Raw genomic sequence first — 18,352 nt, 5'->3', positions numbered from 1 at the left:
CCATGGTTCTCTCATAAATAAATTGACCACAAACGAAGTGATCGCAGCACGCAGCTTACAGCTGACGTTGTCGTAAACTAGTAGTATAGTAATTTAATAGCAAAATATTCATTTCTGTTCTATGTTCTTACCTTAGCCAAACCTCTTGTTTTATTGAAATTGAATTCGAATATAGTTTACTCCTCGACCATTGGCGCAGGCTAGAATTGTATCATATCAACATGTAAATGAGTAAAGTATTGCATATTATCAATTCGATTCTCTATTTTGGCTGCTGACTATAAACTGGGGCTATGCAATTACTTACGTAGTTTAACAGTTCTACGTATATGTGAGCGATTCATCGCCTTCTTGCGTGTATCTTTATATTCGTTCATCGGCTCAGAACCAATGACCACTCAATCTGTATTTGAGACAGCTAGCAAAATACAATGACGTAATCATGCCTCATACTTCGGAAGGGCAATGACTCGAAAATGTGCAATGACTCGAAATGACTCGTGACTCGAAGGTAATCACTTGATCCCAACACTGGTAGAAATATAATTTGGTATGGACTATCGAGCTCCATCGCCTTTGGTTAAATGAGCCATGCATTGTTTGGCTAATTACGGTCCAGTGACATTTTGCCCTTTGACCCCTGTATCCAAGTTCCCGGACGCCGGCTTCATCTTTTACATTGCATCTAAAATTCAATTCGGATTTCGGAACACCATTAGCGATTACCGAACCAGAGCGCGTTTTGATCCGTGGAGCTGTGACTGAGCAGGGCGTTCTTGTTTCAAGGAAATGTCCATGCAGCAAGAATTGAGCTACCAGTCTATCAAGACTGCTAATCAAGTGCGAGAATCGGTACGTATAGTACGGTATAATTTGTTACCGAGACCAATGCATTTATAGGACCGGACTGGAAAGACTTCTATCGTTCTTACAAGCAACGTTTTTTCAACCTGATATCGGTCATTAATATGTGCCTTATAAATGTGGCAATTAATAATTTGAAACATTACAGCTTATTAAGAAAATATGATACCGGTAAGGAGGTAAGCAGTAAACTTAATTACTTCAATTTTAACTTTTTAACAATGCAGTATTACACGAACTCGTACATTCATAAACACATTCCACGGTGTCATGGTGACCCTATTTTTTTCCAAACAGGAAGACCAACGTCAGGAAACAAGGAAAAGAAATTTATTAGTTCTGATTCTGTCACATCTAACAGAAAACGGATATCTTGATTCTGCTGCTACTCTGTCTCAAGAATCCAACTTGAGTTTATCAAGGTGGCAGGTGAGATGTCCCTCAATTTTTCACCTTTACTCACAAGTAATGTACTATATTTAATTTCTGTTGACTTTTGCCGACCTTCTGAATCTTAATGCTACAGTAGGCTACTTTAAATATTAGCGGCATGATGAACCCGATGAGTTTTATAATATTTACACTTTTAATACGTGTGGCAGTAAGCTGGATTAATTTTAGGCAATTTGTTTTGACAGTAAATGCATCAGCATTATGAAATGGTGATGTGGTGCCTGTATGGGATATCATTGCTTAAGGGTTGTAGCTACATGATTTTTGTATTTTGAGATCCTGTATCACTGTAACTAGAGACACTTTGTAAACTCTACTAAGCTAATAATCGTTATTATCAACATTTCCTTCATATTGGCAACTGCCATAGTTAGTTGAGAATCTTTTCATCTGTTACAGGCTTGCGATAATGTCGATCTTGACACCGTACTGCAAGAATTTGAGTCGTACTACTACATCAAGTTTCAGAAATATCCAAAAATCACCAAGAAATGTGTTGGAAGTGCAGACGCATCCAGAGGGAAAGTGACACGGTTAAAAAGGTTAGTGTTGCAATCATTTGGCCCCGTGTAAATTGATGTTGAAATGATAAGGGTGGGTTGCTTTGAAGTCTGATCAAGACTAAAACCTCATTTTCTGGCACAAGGGGTATGCTGAAACAACATGATTGATTTCTTATTATTAAGTAGCTCAACAGACTTGGCATAGAATTTTTCATTAACATACAATGCATCATTTCTATTTCCATTTGCATGATTTATTTTGCATGATCTATTTTCTAGTACTCAAGTAGTTCTTGCCAACTTGAACTGCTTACTGAAATGGTTATGTTTTCAGACTACTTCTACAGTTTTTACAGATATACCTAGTTATTTTTTATACTTGGACTTTTGTAAAGTAGAAGGTACTTTTTGGATGAGTTTGCATTACTTTTGTGGGTGAAACTTTCATTGCAACCGGGCAGCCTACCCCCTGAATCTTGGTAACAGAATATTATTATTAGTGTCATCACTGTCATCAGTCAATTTGCGTTGTCGCAAAGATGTATCTTAAAATTTGGAGAGTAGTCGTCGCCGATTTAGTAGTAAAAGTATGTGACTGCTTGACCAAATCTACAATTACAATAAAATACTTGAGAACTTTTTGGGAACTTCATTTATATATATTGCTATTCAAAGTAGTTTTGGCTCGTCTTGGAAGATACTACTTATTCTATTAATTGAGCGTAAATTTACGGTGTTGCTTCTACTTGTGTTGCAATGTTGGCTACTTTGATCACCTCTGGTGGTAGAACTATCCTTCACACATAGCATACGAGATCAGACACGCTACCAGACATTCCACAGTTTCTAAAATCGGAAGTTTACCCGTTCAGGGCTTCCGTGCCGTCCGTGAATGGACATGCGAATTCCAATCAGACACCAAATCCTTCCTCTCTCCCGCACATCGTGAACGTTGGCGGTAACACGAACGGAACACCCAGAAAGACACGACCCGGATCTGGCACAGAGGCCAAGAAGAAAGCTTCGACTCCACGCATCCAACCTAAAGGTTGGTCCTTGCCACCTATATGAAGGTCATGCCTTGTTATGGCGGACTTCTAATGACCTGTAATGTTGTTGATTTACATCCTATCCTCTTTTTAAGGTAGCTGTAGTGATTAGTAATAAAGTAGTTCTACTTTTCGGACTACTCAAGTCAGTTTGCATTACTTTTACGAGTGAAACTGTTGCAATCTGTGTGTTAAATAGCCCCTGTATCACAGTAACTGCATAGATTTCCATAAATTTTGTCTATTTTTTGAAGCAACTGACTTGTGTTAACTATGCGGCCCTGATGTCTGGTACTGCTTGGATCTCCATCTCGATAGGCTATATGTTTCCTTGTCAGATTACATCAAACAGAACAGTTTTGCGTCGCCCGACAAATCGTCAGGTGAATCCGTGACCGTGAAAGCCGCAGATCTTGGTCTGACCGTGTCGTCTGTGGGTTCGCAGAGTGAGAAAAAGAACGAGAACTGCCGAAAGGTGACCATCTTATCTTGCGTCAGATTTAGATTTACGGAAATATGGGGATTGTTACCACCACACCATACTTTAAGCATCATCCTTTTGTGATCGATGCAAAGTTGACTTTGCAAAATTATCAGCTTCTAGAGCAAATCTCCACCCACCTGTGTCTGCCTATGTCTGGCCTCTTGAATTGACACTTCCACGAATGAGACTCTGAAACGCAGATTTCCACCTGTCAAATACAATTATACTGATTCTCGCCTCAGTATTGCAGAAAATGACGTCTGATCAATGGCAGTATGTATGATGTAATAACCGCCTGTGATGGTTTAGGTAGATGGCTTGGCTACAATTACAATATGTGCCCGAGGTGAAGTTGGGCTTCTATGACCTGGTACACCAGGCTACTCTGGGGTGAATCTATTTTGAAATGTCAGAGCAGGTAGCTTGATTGTGCAATGGCACTAGTGATAGTGACAGTTCAAATTATTATATCACCATTATAGCATTACTGAGAAGCAAACCTAATCAACAAATGGGGCAGGCGTATAAAACGGATTAGAAATTGTTATGAGATCTAATTCTTGTCGAAATGATTTATTTGCTATTCGCTCGATTTACTACCGTTGTGGCTGTACAGTGTGGCCGGCCTTGTGAAAGGTTTGGGCAGCCCTGTTGTAGATGATCACAAGTCGATAATCTATTTGCAGGAAATCATTGACGTCCGTGCAATACTCAACGATGCGATTAAAGGTGCCGGCAGCGATATTCCGACGGATAATAATCACAATTCGTTCGACAAATTAGTTAAGCCGATAGGTAGCCGGCAGTCGTTTTGCGTTAAATTCACCGGACTCGCCCGTAAACCGTCGCTTTGTCACAGGCGGATTTGTCGGATTCAATCACGAAATGAGAGAACTAGCCACTGTGATCAGTCGTGACATATACCTCCAGAATCCAAGTGTAAAATGGGAGGACATCATCGGCCTGGAGAATGCCAAGAGGCTCGTAAAAGAAGCAGTAGTCTACCCCATCAAAGTGGGTTAATAATATTTATTAACATCTCATGGCTATGTCAATTATCGTTGCTTGTTACAAGCCATTTAATTAGTCGCTTAATTACATTTATTGAACGGTGTTGGTTCTTTCATTGTGTAATAAGGTCCGACGTCTTACCATCTCAAGTTTGGATAATATTTCTTAACCTATTGTTTGTCGCAAACAATTGTCTCGATTGTTTAATTCCTTCTTAGTGATAGCGATAAGTGATTGTGTTAACCCTGTAGTCACTCGTGTTGATGTAAAGCACTCCTGAGCGGTAATTGGAATTGGGACCAAGTCTTGTAGATCTTACGATGACTGGCGTTGCCAGCATAAATTGTTTCGTTTTTTCAATACAAACAGACGGGGCTTGTTATGAAAATGCTACGAAGTGTCGTATACGGTACCACAATTCACGCTCATATTCAGGGAGATATACGCTAACACTTTATTAATACAATATTTAAGCATCGATTTCGTAATAACAATTAGTTATTACATTTCTACCGGCTAATTCAGCAAGTGCCAATGGCAACTTCAAATACGGTGCTTTTGGTAATGGTCAGTGTTACAAGTGACCTGTGCACATTTTTATTTGCATGTGAAATGCGACTAATCTATTATCTCAGCCTACCACCCTGTGATTATGCTTGTTTTCAGTACCCTCAACTTTTCACCGGTATTCTGTCGCCTTGGAAAGGTTTGCTGTTATACGGTCCACCGGGAACAGGGAAGACGCTTTTAGCCAAAGCTGTAGCGACGCAGTGCAATACAACTTTTTTCAATATATCGGCGTCGACCATCGTTAGTAAATGGAGGGGAGATTCGGAAAAACTTGTGAGTGGGACGAATTCCTCTTCCAGTAACTGCGCGAAAGATATTTTCGTCCAGCCACACTTGCTTGTTATATTTGACCTCAAGACAGAAACCACATTGTCATTCCAATCTATTTTAGGACGTGCAGTGTTCAAGGTTCCTTTTTGCCACATTTTGCTAGGAAGTTGTCGTTATTTCCAAAGATTAGTTTTTTAGCATTATCCTGCAGACGTCAAGTCCTGGGCGAGGATATTGATCCAACATCCCCTCCACAATTTCTGACCAATTTGACATCCCTTTGTGACGCTAGTCAAAGTAGTTTCCGATGTTACTCAAGTATCGTGTAGAAGTGATTTTCAAGAGTGGCAAAACTGGGTTGGGTAGAAAACAAACGGCTCGAAAAATATGTGCATGTTGCATGCAGCTTGACATCTTGTGATATTACAAGTTTCCTGTCCTTGGACTAACGTAGGATTGGTAACGGTGCTGCAGATTGGTATTATCTCAGAACCTTGCTGTGCAGCCATTCTCTCAAGGCTATTATAAATCTATCAAACAGCAGTATGAAATGGTGTGATGTAAGTTGTAAAGAGTAAGGTACTAGTTGAACTTCGAAAAAGTTAAAAGTGTTGCCCAAGAATTAAAAAACATCTCGTCGGCTAGGCTATTACATTCTGAATTACCGTAATTTTCCAAGTATAGTACGCCCCCATGTATAATACGCACCCCTAAAATAGCATGCAAATTCTGGGAAAAAGCCTGTACCCATGTATAGTACGCACCCTGCATTTCAGTACATGAATAGTTCCGATTTAGTATACGATGTCATTCTGGTTTGCGATGTCACTGTTAAACAATCATGACATAACGATCGCTAATCATTATACAATTAACGGAATTGTCTTTAAACGATAGTAGATAGCAGCCAAAGCCTGCGAGGCGGGCGGCGCGATAGTTCGGGCTAGCGACACGACATCTTGAGCACAAGACCTATTACAGATGCGATTGCTAATCATTATACAATAAACGGTATTGTCTCTAAACGATAGTAGATAGCAGCCTAAGCCTGCGAGGCCGGCGGCGAGATAGTTTAGGCCAACGAACCGCTCGACGCCTATTACAGATGCGATTGCTCAGGCTAACGGTTATGTCGTGCGCACCGGGTCTGTTGGAGATGCGACTGATTACGCAAGCGATTATATCTTGCGCGCATGGCCTCTTGTATATATGCGATTGTTCGGGGCTGTTGTCGACGCGATGAATTAGCGAGAATTGCCGCGCGCGATTACCTATGAGTGACCTAATTTCGCTCGCGTACAAACGGCAAACCAACTGAGCAGGAGATCTCGTGCTTGTGCACACGACTCTCGTTAATTGGCAACACGCTTCCCGCTAATTGCAGCGCGTTATACTATAATACGAATTACTGTGCGCGATCGCTGGAAGTGATGCGCGATTGAAGACGAACATGAAGAAAGGGGTGATTTCAAGTTTTTTATCGAGGGAGATTTTTTTCAACGCTTGTTGTACCCATGTATAATACGCACCCCTATTTTAGGGCAAAAAATCGTGAAAATTTTGCGCATTATACATGGAAAATTACGGTACCTGGTAAAAGCAGGAGGACTTGGTCACTGGACGGCTCTGCCGTTTAATTGTGTATTACGAACAGATTGTATAACAGGAATGCCAGAGCCCTTGTTAGTATCATTTCTCGAGTAAACCAAACATGAAAATTCATAGTGATAGACTCCGTTGCCGATATTAGCAGCAAAGCAGTCCAAATTACTGAATTTATCGAAATGAAACCGGGCGGCAAATTATCGTCTCGCCACCACGCAAAGCCTTCCTTGCTAACAATATCCTATTCTGCAGGTCCGTGTCTTATTCGAGCTGGCGAGGTTCCACGCACCGTCGACCATCTTCCTCGACGAATTGGAATCGGTGATGAGTCAGAGAGGTTCGGGACCCGGGTGTGTATCGTACAAATTATCTAGCTCGGTGGTTCTCGAACGGTATTCCATGGAACACTAGGACAGCGGTTCTCAACCGGGGGTCCGTGAAGCATTTTCAGGGGGTCCGCAAAGCCTCTAAATTTACGAAATAGTTGATAACCTCATTTTGATTTTTTTGAATTAGGAAAGTCACGAGGCAGTTTCGCTTAATTACTAATAAAAGTCACATAAGCAGAATGGCCGTCTGAGATGAAATATGCCACTGACTCATTTAAGTTGCTAAATTGCCAATAGCTTACTGATACAAATATTTTGCAGTATTGTGGGGGATTATGCAAAAATAAAAAGTTTGATTAGTCAATCATGGTGACTTGGAAATGTTTATAAAAATCCTTTTCCTCCTGTGATATACATAACCATTTTTCCATAATAACTTCAAGATGAGCTACAAGATAGAAATGACCAGGCTGGTCAGTATAATGTTCAATGAAAAAATTAGTTTGTCAATTTCGGTGCCATATTTGTTGCGATCACAGGCAAATGTGTCGTCGAAAGCGTTACGCGTCACGTTACGTTATTACATTCGCCATCACCTCTCTTTGTGAAAACGGATTTTCAACACTCGTTTATACCGAATGGAAGGCGCGGATTTTCAAGAAACGACCACGCATTTCAAAACATTCAGCTTCAGAATTCGCTTCAAATTAATAAAAGTATTGCCAATTTATACATAAATAAAAGGCTATGATGTTTTTCAGTGGTCAGTGGTCACTTCGTTGCTGTTTACTACCATCCCACAGTTGTTATTTGCAGGGGCCAGAAAACGGTCACACGATAAAAGAGCTAAATTTGAAGTGAAACTTTAGGGCAGTTGCAGAATTCGCTTTGAAATATAAAGTCAACCCAATTTCTACATAAATAGTACGATTTATATTCAAGAAAAGTCATTTTGTTGCTGTTTATCACTAGCCTACAGTTATCATTTGCAGAAGACAGTTGACGATTGCACGATAATTGAGCTAAATTTGAACTAAAACTTCAGGTCAGCGGGGTCCGTGACTGTTCCAAGGGGTCCGCGAAGACAAAAAGGTTGAGAACCACTGCACTAGGAGGTTCCCTGGAAGTGACACACTCAACTCATATATACGATTTGTGATGATACGCCTGTCTTGGCCACCATCGGTTGTAGACTAGGGCTGTTCAAAAATAACCTTTTTTCCTTAATCTTGCGGGTTACTTGATTAAATCGTTAGGTTGCCTTAAAAAATGACGCACACCAAATTTGAATTCATTCCAACCAATATTCGCGGATTTCGTAGAGTTTAAAAATTTTAAATTTGCCTAAAAATGCAAAAAAAATTTTTTTTCCAATTTTCCTTCCAACCTTATGAAATTGTTGGACTGTCTTCAAAAACGATGCAAAACAAATTTGACTCAATTCCAAGCTGCAGAAGCCGAGTTATTCAAGTTTTTTGATGATAATTCTGGGATGATCCACCAATCAAGGATAATCCCAAAATTATCAAAGAAAAACTGAAATAACTCCACTTCTACGGCTTCGAATTGAGTCAAATTTGTTTTGCATCGTTTTTGAAGACAGCGCAACAATTTCATAGGGCTGGCAGAAAAATTTGAAAAAATTTTTTTTTTGCAATTTTAGGCAAATTCTAAATTTTCAAGCTCTACGAAATCCGCGAATATTGGTTGGAATGAATTCAAATTTGGTGTGCGTCATTTTTTAAGGCAACCTAACGATTTAATCAAGTAACCCGCAAGATTCAGGAAAAAAGGTTATTTTTGAACAGCCCTATTGTAGACATTTAGGCACGACTAATAGTTGAATTGTGACTGTTGTGATGGTATGTCGTGTGAAATAGCGTACGCAAGGAGGTCGGGATTCGAAATGGAAGCCAAGTCTTCCTGAAATGCCAATTCTATGTATGATAGATATGTATTTGGGTAGATTTTGTGTTTTTATGACTAGCTAAAATTTGGGGTGTCGCGAAGTCTAGCAGATTAGTGTAAGTGTAACGTGGGTTAGGAAACGTTAAGAACCACTGATCTAGCTGTTTGGGTTTGGGAATTTTGACATTGTATTGGCAGCGGAGAGCACGAGGGAAGCCGCAGAATGAAGACGGAACTGCTCGTTCAAATGGACGGACTCGCCAAGTCTGACGATCTCGTGTTCGTGCTGGCCGCCTCGAATTTGCCATGGTAAATTCTTTGGTAGACATAATTGTTAAAGTCTTGTCTATCGGACGACTAAAAAAGTGTCATCAACATTCAAGTGGCCCGCGCAATGGTTCGTGAATCTCATGTGGCCGTTTGGCCGAAAAGGTTGGCCACCTCTGCTATATAGCAATGGTTCTCGAAATTTTTCGTTTGCGGACCATTATTTTGATAAGTGAAACTGATATTATTATCTTTGCGGTGGTGTGATAGGTAGGCCTACATGATTGAACTTTTCCTTTTGTTCTTACTATATACAACCAATACTCGACTCAGAATTGAATCATAAAGATACTCGAGTTTGTCCTTCACCACTTAGGACCATACGTCTAATGATAATTATGAAATCGCTCAAGGCCGAATCGTGGTATGCGTGGCCTAGTACTGGTAAAAGGACATCTGGTACTTGGCTGTCTTACCAAGTTACTTATTTACTTTTTTAAGGGAACTCGACCATGCGATGCTGCGTCGTCTGGAAAAGCGCATTCTAGTGGATTTACCAACTGTGGAAGCAAGAAAAGCGATGTTTTACCAGTAAGGCTCTGCTGCTTCATATTGTATGCAACACTTGCTATCATAAAACCAACTGTTCTGTGTGAATAAGACACTTCGTATGACCCAGCAGCAGTTAACACTGTTGTCAGCGATGTCGCTTTACTTGACTGTTTTCATAATTGGTCCGAACTATATGAATACTAATAATCTGTGCTGGAGATTAGCTGACTGCGATCTGACATATCTGTTCGTTGTTAATAGCCTATACCGTATAGAACTGGAACAGAAATCGGAGGTTTCCGTAAGTTGTCCAGAACAATCCGATGTGGCCGACAGAACGCTATTTTGGAGCGATAAATAGTTCCAATTTCAAGTCTGAAGCTCATTGCGGACGTACAGGAGCTATGCTGCTCAGCAGTCAACGACTACATGATCTACATCAATCTTAAAAAGCAAAATTCAAAACAGAAAAACTTGTCGCTTGGCTTTAAAACCTGTTTGATGTTGAAGCAGCGCAGCCGGAGAAATGATTTGGTAGCATTTTGGAAAAAAGTATAAACGCCATGTTGCTTGCTGGTTTTGTGATATTCAATAAGCTATAATTACTTTTTAGCATCCAAGTGTTATGCAATGATATAATTTACAACCCAATTCAGATTCTTACCACCGAAAAACATGGAGGGTAGCCTTATTATTAACACCGACTTGAATTATTCAGCGCTAGCAGAGGTAAGTCGATCCGGTGATTTCCATGCCACAAAAGTGGGAGTGTTGTTTGGTTTTAGAAAACTAGCGGATACTCGGGTTCGGATCTCAAGCTGGTGTGTAAAGAAGCTGCCATGCAAGTGGTGAGGAAGATATTCACGACTCTGGAAAATCACGTTGAAGGCGAAGTAAGTATATATGAGACCGTATTCGTATTCCTCGTGTAGTGGCAATACTGTGGATCAGTGCTATTCAAACTTTTTTTACATAACACCTACTGGGCAATGAACCAGGTACCGAACACCTCCTTACTCCGACAATAATTTTTTTTTATTGTTATTTGTACACACAATCTGCATTAGCGCTTATTCCCAGTTTAGATTCTGTTCGTTCATGGTTGATGGATAGGTTGGTTGGTGAAGACGATATTGGTTGGTGACGATATCCAATTGAATGCTTATCATACAGCCGCGAACGACGTGACTACACATTTACATACGTGTTCACTCTTACATACTGCACAAATAGAGCTATTAATTTTCAACAGATTTCTACAGGGAAGCTGTAAATTTACACACAAGCAAATGTAAAATGAATAGTTTCTGAGATAGCCCTTCTATTTAAGGTTACCATATTTTGAGGACACTTTTTACAAGTTGCATAAGATATATTAGCGGAAGAGAATATAAAAAGTTTAGACGGGAAATATTTTTGGGTTGACTAAAAAATGAATCATGTTTCCAGCTCGACTCCCGAAAGACCTACTCCCACGTAAAACCGGTTGGCGTTAACTTTTTTCTAGTCAACCTTGCCGTCACTGCAGTCGGAATCCAGATTTCGCGTCATTTATGGCATTCTTTAGTTGTCCGTGTTCTATCTTCTGGCTTTCAAAGCTATAGAGGAGTGCATTTTCGATTTCTTGAAAAAGGTGGATGTATGGCAGTGGTCTGGAACCTATGGCTCGCGAGCCATATATGGCTCTTTTGGGTATAAGATGTGACTCTTTGAGAAATTTTTTATTTTGTACCTAATTTATCAATATTCCATCAACTCGTTCGTAAACTTTCATGACAGCGAGAATAATTCTTCTAGCACCGCTGTAAAAATGTAGGTGTGTAACGCAACATTACGTTACGCTGAATATTTTAGAAGTCGATCAATACTTGGATTTTCAGAATCAACGCGACAATTACATTTGATTAATATCAGTGATCATAAATTTTAAGCTATTTACGATGAGTTGCGCTGTTACACACAGGTGAGGCTTGGCCCGTCTGTGCCTCATTTGAGCCTTACCTCTCCTTTTGCGCTTTCTTTACAAACAATAAATATCAAAATTTTGTGATACCAAGAACCATTGAAGGGTTCACAATTTTCTTCACTCATCCCTGACGACATCTGAGGCACTGCCTCACTTTCCTTCTCTAACGCCATGTCACTGACGTATCACATGGTGGTTACTGGGTATGTACTGCTGTAGTGACCATGTTTGGCTCCACCTACCTATGTGGGCAGAAAAATATGGCGTACACTATGAATCCCATTGCTACCAATACGTCACAGATGTTACATTGTGACGTAACAGTTGATTGACATGTATGGCTCTTTGGGTGTTACAATTGAAAATACTGGGCCAATTTGGCTCTTTGGTCGAAAAAGGTTTCCGACCACTGATGTATGGTAACCCTATTTCTAAAAAAATTAAATTAGAATTGAAATTTGTCTTCCAATACTGGAATATTTCCATTTCAACTACTGATACATCATGGATTCTAAACTTGTACCCGTTTCAGCAACTACCGGACTTCACGCTGGACACGATATCTACCGCCATCGTGCTGGATGTTCTAACGCACACTAAGCCTTCGGCCGCGAAGTTAAGCCATAAGTACAAAGACTGGCAGACCAAATACGAGTCCGTCTGAATTGGGTCGATCGTATTTTACCTTTTTCATGGGGCTCGCGCGTTTTCGGTTTCAAGACGAGCGACAGAAGCTGTGGCGTTGACATCTCTATCTCTCATGAGCACAACTTAATCGTCACTGTTTTGATGAATTATTTCCATTAACTTCATGAAATACCAAATTAACGATTCGATTTGTCTATGTTTTTATGATTACAATTTCACTGCATTCTATACTTGTTCATTAGGGCTCTTCAAAAATGACTTTTTTTCTCAAATCGCACTGGCTACTTGATAAATTGTTAGGTTACCTAATTTAAGCCTACACACCAAATTTGGTTCAATTCTAACCAGTAGCCGCATTGCTGCAGGAGAAGAAAGTTTCTATTTATTATATAAAAATAAATAACAAAAAATTTGAAAATTTTCTGTTCACCCCATGAAAGTGCTAGGTTGTCTATAGAAACGATGTTCACCAAATTTGGTTGAATTCCAACCAGTACAAGCGGTGTTATTGCCGTCGAAAAATTTGGATTTTAATAAAATAGTATTTACGGTGGGCACCACCACAATAAATAATTAAAGAATTGGTCACCGTAAGGCGTAAATAGGCCTACTATTTTATTCATAATCCAAATTTTTCGACGGCGATAACTCCGCTTCCACTGGTTGGAATTGAACCAAATTTGGTGAACATCGTTTCTGTAGACAATTAAACACTTTCATGGGGTGAACAGAAAATTTTCAAATTTTTTGTTATTTATTTTTATATAATAAATAGAAACTTTTTTCTCCTGTAGCAATGCGGCTACTGGTTGAAATTGAACCAAATTTGGTGTGTAGGCTTAAATTAGGTAACCTAACTATTTTATCAAGTAGCCAGTGCGATTTGAGAAAAAAAGTCATTTTTGAAGAGCCCTATTGTTCATTCGTCGCTGTGGAATGAGAGTAGCTTATGCACATTTTACACATTTTGAGAGAATTAACTTTATATAAAATTTTACTTATACTTGATTTTCTATCAATATGAAAATGGATATCAAGATGTACAAAAGCTACGTTGATTCCACCGCGACGTTATGTATCAATGTACGGTGTACACGATAGGATATTTTGTGTCTGGGTCCACTCTGCAAGCACTGTAGTGACGTTCAATTGGGCAATTTGTTTCGCCCGTGTGCTACTGTGCGTTTTCACGTTTTCATCAAACAGGCATCGGATGTGTGCTTAGTTGTATCACTGTGGTTGCATTTTTCTTGTATTTTCGCGTGCTTTATCTTCCACGCCGAACGCCTTTATTCACTGTAGCACTGTTATTGTTTGAATAACAACTATTTTACATATGAATTGGCTTTGTTGTACGAACGAGCGATTCACTGAACTTGAGTGACCAACTTTAACTTCGTAAGCATCTTTTGAATGTCGGAAGTATCAGTTGCATAGGTGGTATTTTTAAGTTGCGCTTTGTGAATGAAATACTTGATCCCGTTGTTTCGGGAACCGCGAACACGAGAACAGGTTGATTCAGCTACTCGGCGCGCGTTGCGACAAGAAGACATCAATGTGCTATTATGCATCGCGTTGTTCGAGGAATTTGGGCTGTTAGGGTTACCATCAGTATCAGTCTATTAATATTTTCATCATTTTAAAACACCACAGAACTGCGATACGATGACAAGATAGGAAGGTGTCGAAACGACTTATAAGAGTAGTCTTTGAAATCAGACACCCATCTTGGCCTCGGGGTTGCCTGATTGGTGCTTTTGTGGCTGAATTTCACAAATTTGGCCCTTTTTAGAGGCAGTTGGCCCCCAAAAAATTCTTTGGCCCTTTGTTTTCGATGTTTGACTCTTTTTGAAAGCAGTACAACACACGCGCGTCCACGTCGTCCAAATATCATATGATCGACCGAAAAGATCATCGCTCTATCAAATATGCCGGACCTGATGTGTGAAACAGTATCCCGCCGGCCATCCGACAGTCGACGAGCATATCCACATTCAAGTCGAAATACAAGCAATTACTACTAAATAAATACTAGTCCATCCTCAAGATTACCGGACCACGACCTGTCGACCTATCGATCTCGCCTTCCATGACATGCCACCACATTTTTGTCGATTGGTTTTTTTTATACTATCTTCTTTTCATTCAGTGTGCACCTGTGCAGGCCTCCTCTTTACATCGCCTAGACTAAGGTGGGTGTCTGATTACAAAGTCTATAGGCTACTCCAATTCGCTTCGACACCTTCCTATCTTTTCTTTGTATCGCATTTTTGTGATGCATTGAACTGATAAGATATGTGCGGAACAGTATCCCGCCGGCCATCCGACAGTCGACGAGCATGTCCACATTCAAGTCGAAATACAAGCAATTAGCCTACTACTAAATGAATACTAGTCAGAGGTGGTCAAAGTAGTCAAGAAAGCTACTCAAGTAGAAGTAGCGACGGAAAAAATCTACTCAAGTACGAGTAGAAGTACTTTTTCCATAAGCAACCCAAAACTACTTGAAGTAGAAGTAGAATTGACTGACTTTAAATCTATTCAAGTAAGTAAGTAGTTGTGAAAACGATCGTAATTCATTCGCATTGATTGTCAAAAGCTGCAAATTGAGCAATGCGAAAGGTGCAGAGCTGTGATGCATAGGCTACCTATGGAGGTAGCCAGTTTTCGACAGCATAAGCGTTCGTCCGCATGATGGGATGAAAATGAGAGTATTGATATGGAAATGCGATACTAATCCTCTGTTTACTCGAACAGCACGTTTTAGATAATATCATGGTATGGCACCCGCCCCCATATTATAAGGCCCGTAGTTTAGTTGAAGAGCAATACGGAGAAGTTGTATCGGATACGGTGCAAACACTTTGCGCGATTAGTAAACGTTAATAAAAATATGGTGGATCGTAAAACTGACATATTGTGTAGCTTTATTTCCGGAAATTAAAGGCATTTACTACACTTCCTTTTATACTTAGATATGTATGTTCTCCAGACAAAAGAACTGATACTAATTAGAACTCAAAGCATGATACTGGGAATTGAGAGAGAGAGAGAGAGAGTCTTTATTTTCATCGAACCAAAGTGAAAGTGAAATATAAATACTACTTCCAAAAGCGGAAAATGTATTTCATGTCTTAAGTCCTGACAGTTCCAAAGGTAGTATGTTAAAACAGGTCTAAAGCTAAAAAAATAGTCTGAGCCCACTGTTCCAGATTAGGACACGCCATGAACTGCTAGACTACGATACAGCGTTGGGATCGAGTAACTGCCTTCGAGTCACGAGTCATCTTGTAGCGTACCGCTCATTGAATATACTCGATTGCCCCCATTGATTACCATTACCCTCGCTGATCACTGATTATGTTTCTATACTTGTTGCTGTTGCGAACCTATATTGTGCCAGTCGATTTTAGTCACCGTCCGTGTCGCAGTCGCATTTTGTCACCGTCCGAGGCGCAGTCGACTTTTAGTCGCCGTCGGAGGTGCAGTCGCTTTTTATTCTCCGTCGGATGAGCATCGTCATGTTTTAGTTGTTTTATTAAAAGAGCAATGCTGACTTGTCTACTTTGACTTATCGAGCCGCGGACCAAGAAGAACGCGCGCCCACGACAGAGCACGCTATATTTTGGTGACCCCGACGTGATTTCGTTTGCCGACGTGATTTTGCTAGCCTTCTAGCCGACGAGATGTTTTTGGAAATGCAATACCGCAAGCTCGACCAGGATCAATGATAGAAAGCGATGAACTCACGATATGCGAAAACGAGATTTGCACTAGCCACATAGGAATCGATAGTCTGTTTGCATGGATGCGGGATTTCAACGACATGGAATTCGGACCTTTCTACACGTACTTGCTTTGTTACGACGCTTCTACCGCTGAGACTTTGTCCATTCAAGACCCCAGAACAACTCAAATCTGCATGCTGAATGCTTCACCAAGTACTACTTCCTGCATCACTTGCGGACTCGCATATTCACAGCACGACGACGACATGACCGAGCCTTAGCACAGCGACCACGTACACTGAATTCTCTTCGCAACTTCATATCTCCGATCGCGCGACACCGACATACTCGTTTTTCTACGTAGATATAGAGGCAGCTATACTGTATCTGTCTCCCTACGCATCCCAAATGTAGAACGGAAGATGAGCCGAACGAAACTTTACGCAACCGACGGAACCATTATTGCTGATGGGACCATGAACCGAATCGAATCACCTCGGCGTCGACAGAAACAGCGGGAATTGCGCTCAAACGCAGATCCCCCCTTCACTCATCTTGTCGAGCGACGACTTGCAACTAACCCATCACCTTGATAGGCATATTCCGAACGAAAACGCTCTTCGTCTCAGTATTATGTGACAGACGCTTTCGACGTTCTGTTCTACATTACCCGCTCACGCATCCGAGAATCTACTAGACTTCTCACGGACCTTAACGACACGACTTGCGAAATATGAAGAGCGACAGATCCAATTCGTGCAACGATGTCAACGTGCTGTGCCAATAACGCTCCAAGTTCAATCGAAATGTAGGGATTCTTTTAATCCATTGCCAGTGTACTTGTCGAACAATTCCGCTCCGTGATGTTGATAGACGTTCCCCTAGCACTATCTGCATATTCATTCATTTGTTCCATGTGCGTATGTGCCGTTTTTTCAGTTTACTCTAATGAATTCTTATCGTTATTTTACGCCATCAGTCACGACTAGACGTTACATATCCCAAAACTGTTGGTAAGGTTGATCATCACGCGATATGATATTACGAATAACTTCGACTTATGTTAGCGAATTATGACGTTGTCTCGTACGCCCAAAAGCTTTCGCAACCCATACGTATACTTGCGTACCATATAGGATTAGACAACGCTTATAGTCGCGCAATTCTAAAAAAATTTCACTCAACCGTTACTCGATCAACTATACTTTTTCGCCATCGAAGCTCTGTAATGTACATGGCACTGGAATGTGTTGCCTCGCCATTTAGTGAATCCCTCTTCTAGTATTATTCACGATTCACTGCGATTGTACCGGCTGCACTAGTAAATCCAAACGCTCTTTTTCTGGGTTGTGCAGATTTCAGATAACTTCAATTCGAATTCAGAATCACACTTCGAATTCAAAATCACGCGCTCCAAACGATTATAAAATTACGCACACGTGCATTGAAATGTACATCACTCGATCCAGTTTATTCTGTCCACATCAAGTTTTGATCCGCACTGAAATGTTTTTCACAATACGAACGAATAACTCCGCATGACGCGTCAACCGATTGGCTTTGTTAATATTCCAGTGGCCGTAATTCGTACCCCACGTCACTTGAATGATTTTGTGTTGTCACCAGTATTTGAAATGGACAATTACCATTATACTCCTTCACTTTTCCGTCATCACTTGTATTAGTTACGCCGAAGGCTTATTAATCTCTTCGTTTATGTCACGAGTGTCTATTATTGAGCCTTTCACATTGCGAAGTGCATCTTCGTCGCTAAACTAAACGCATCATTTTGTCGTTATAGCGTTACCACAACACCCACATCACTTTAGTTCGTCGTTTAAACCATTAGAATTGTACTCGTGTTTGAATCTTAGTCTGTAATCACTACCGTGTCACGCTGGTAGAGTCCTTCACTAGTAGTTAAATCGTTGTCTCTAGTTTCCATAATATCCTAAAGCTTTTACCAACCAGGGGGGCCCTTGTAGCGTACCGCTCATTGAATATACTCGATTGCCCCCATTGATTACCATTACCCTCGCTGATCACTGATTATGTTTCTATACTTGTTGCTGTTGCGAACCTATATTGTGCCAGTCGATTTTAGTCACCGTCCGTGTCGCAGTCGCATTTTGTCACCGTCCGAGG

The 18,352-nt window shown here is 40.6% G+C and overlaps 1 protein-coding gene and 1 long non-coding RNA gene across 2 annotated transcripts in view; one reads left to right on the top strand and one right to left on the bottom strand.

Annotated features, from left to right (window-relative positions):
* The first annotated feature begins 616 nt into the window (after positions 1 to 616).
* On the top strand, positions 617 to 13,820 carry LOC145446179 (katanin p60 ATPase-containing subunit A-like 2). Its single transcript, XM_080324419.1, has 14 exons — positions 617 to 852; positions 1,162 to 1,293; positions 1,717 to 1,859; positions 2,693 to 2,868; positions 3,208 to 3,344; positions 4,040 to 4,148; positions 4,213 to 4,367; positions 5,031 to 5,207; positions 7,062 to 7,159; positions 9,245 to 9,355; positions 9,815 to 9,904; positions 10,522 to 10,594; positions 10,651 to 10,758; positions 12,364 to 13,820. The coding sequence occupies exons 1-14, from the start codon at positions 790 to 792 to the stop codon at positions 12,493 to 12,495; spliced, it is 1,704 nt and encodes a 567-aa protein (XP_080180545.1). The 5' UTR covers positions 617 to 789; the 3' UTR covers positions 12,496 to 13,820.
* The window catches only part of LOC145446194 (uncharacterized), a 239,069-nt gene continuing 226,905 nt past the window's right edge, over positions 6,189 to 18,352 (bottom strand). Inside the window, exon 2 of the long non-coding RNA XR_013917227.1 lies at positions 6,189 to 6,404. This is a non-coding gene — a long non-coding RNA (uncharacterized LOC145446194). The remainder of the gene's footprint in view (positions 6,405 to 18,352) is intronic.

The sequence above is a fragment of the Botryllus schlosseri genome, chromosome 9 (genome assembly GCF_051294905.1).
Source record: "Botryllus schlosseri isolate E-star chromosome 9, Bs_hap1, whole genome shotgun sequence".
Classification (NCBI taxonomy): Eukaryota; Metazoa; Chordata; class Ascidiacea; order Stolidobranchia; family Styelidae; genus Botryllus; species Botryllus schlosseri.
The sequence above is the reverse complement of the archived record's forward strand: the minus strand, read 5'-3'. Positions and strand labels throughout refer to the sequence as shown.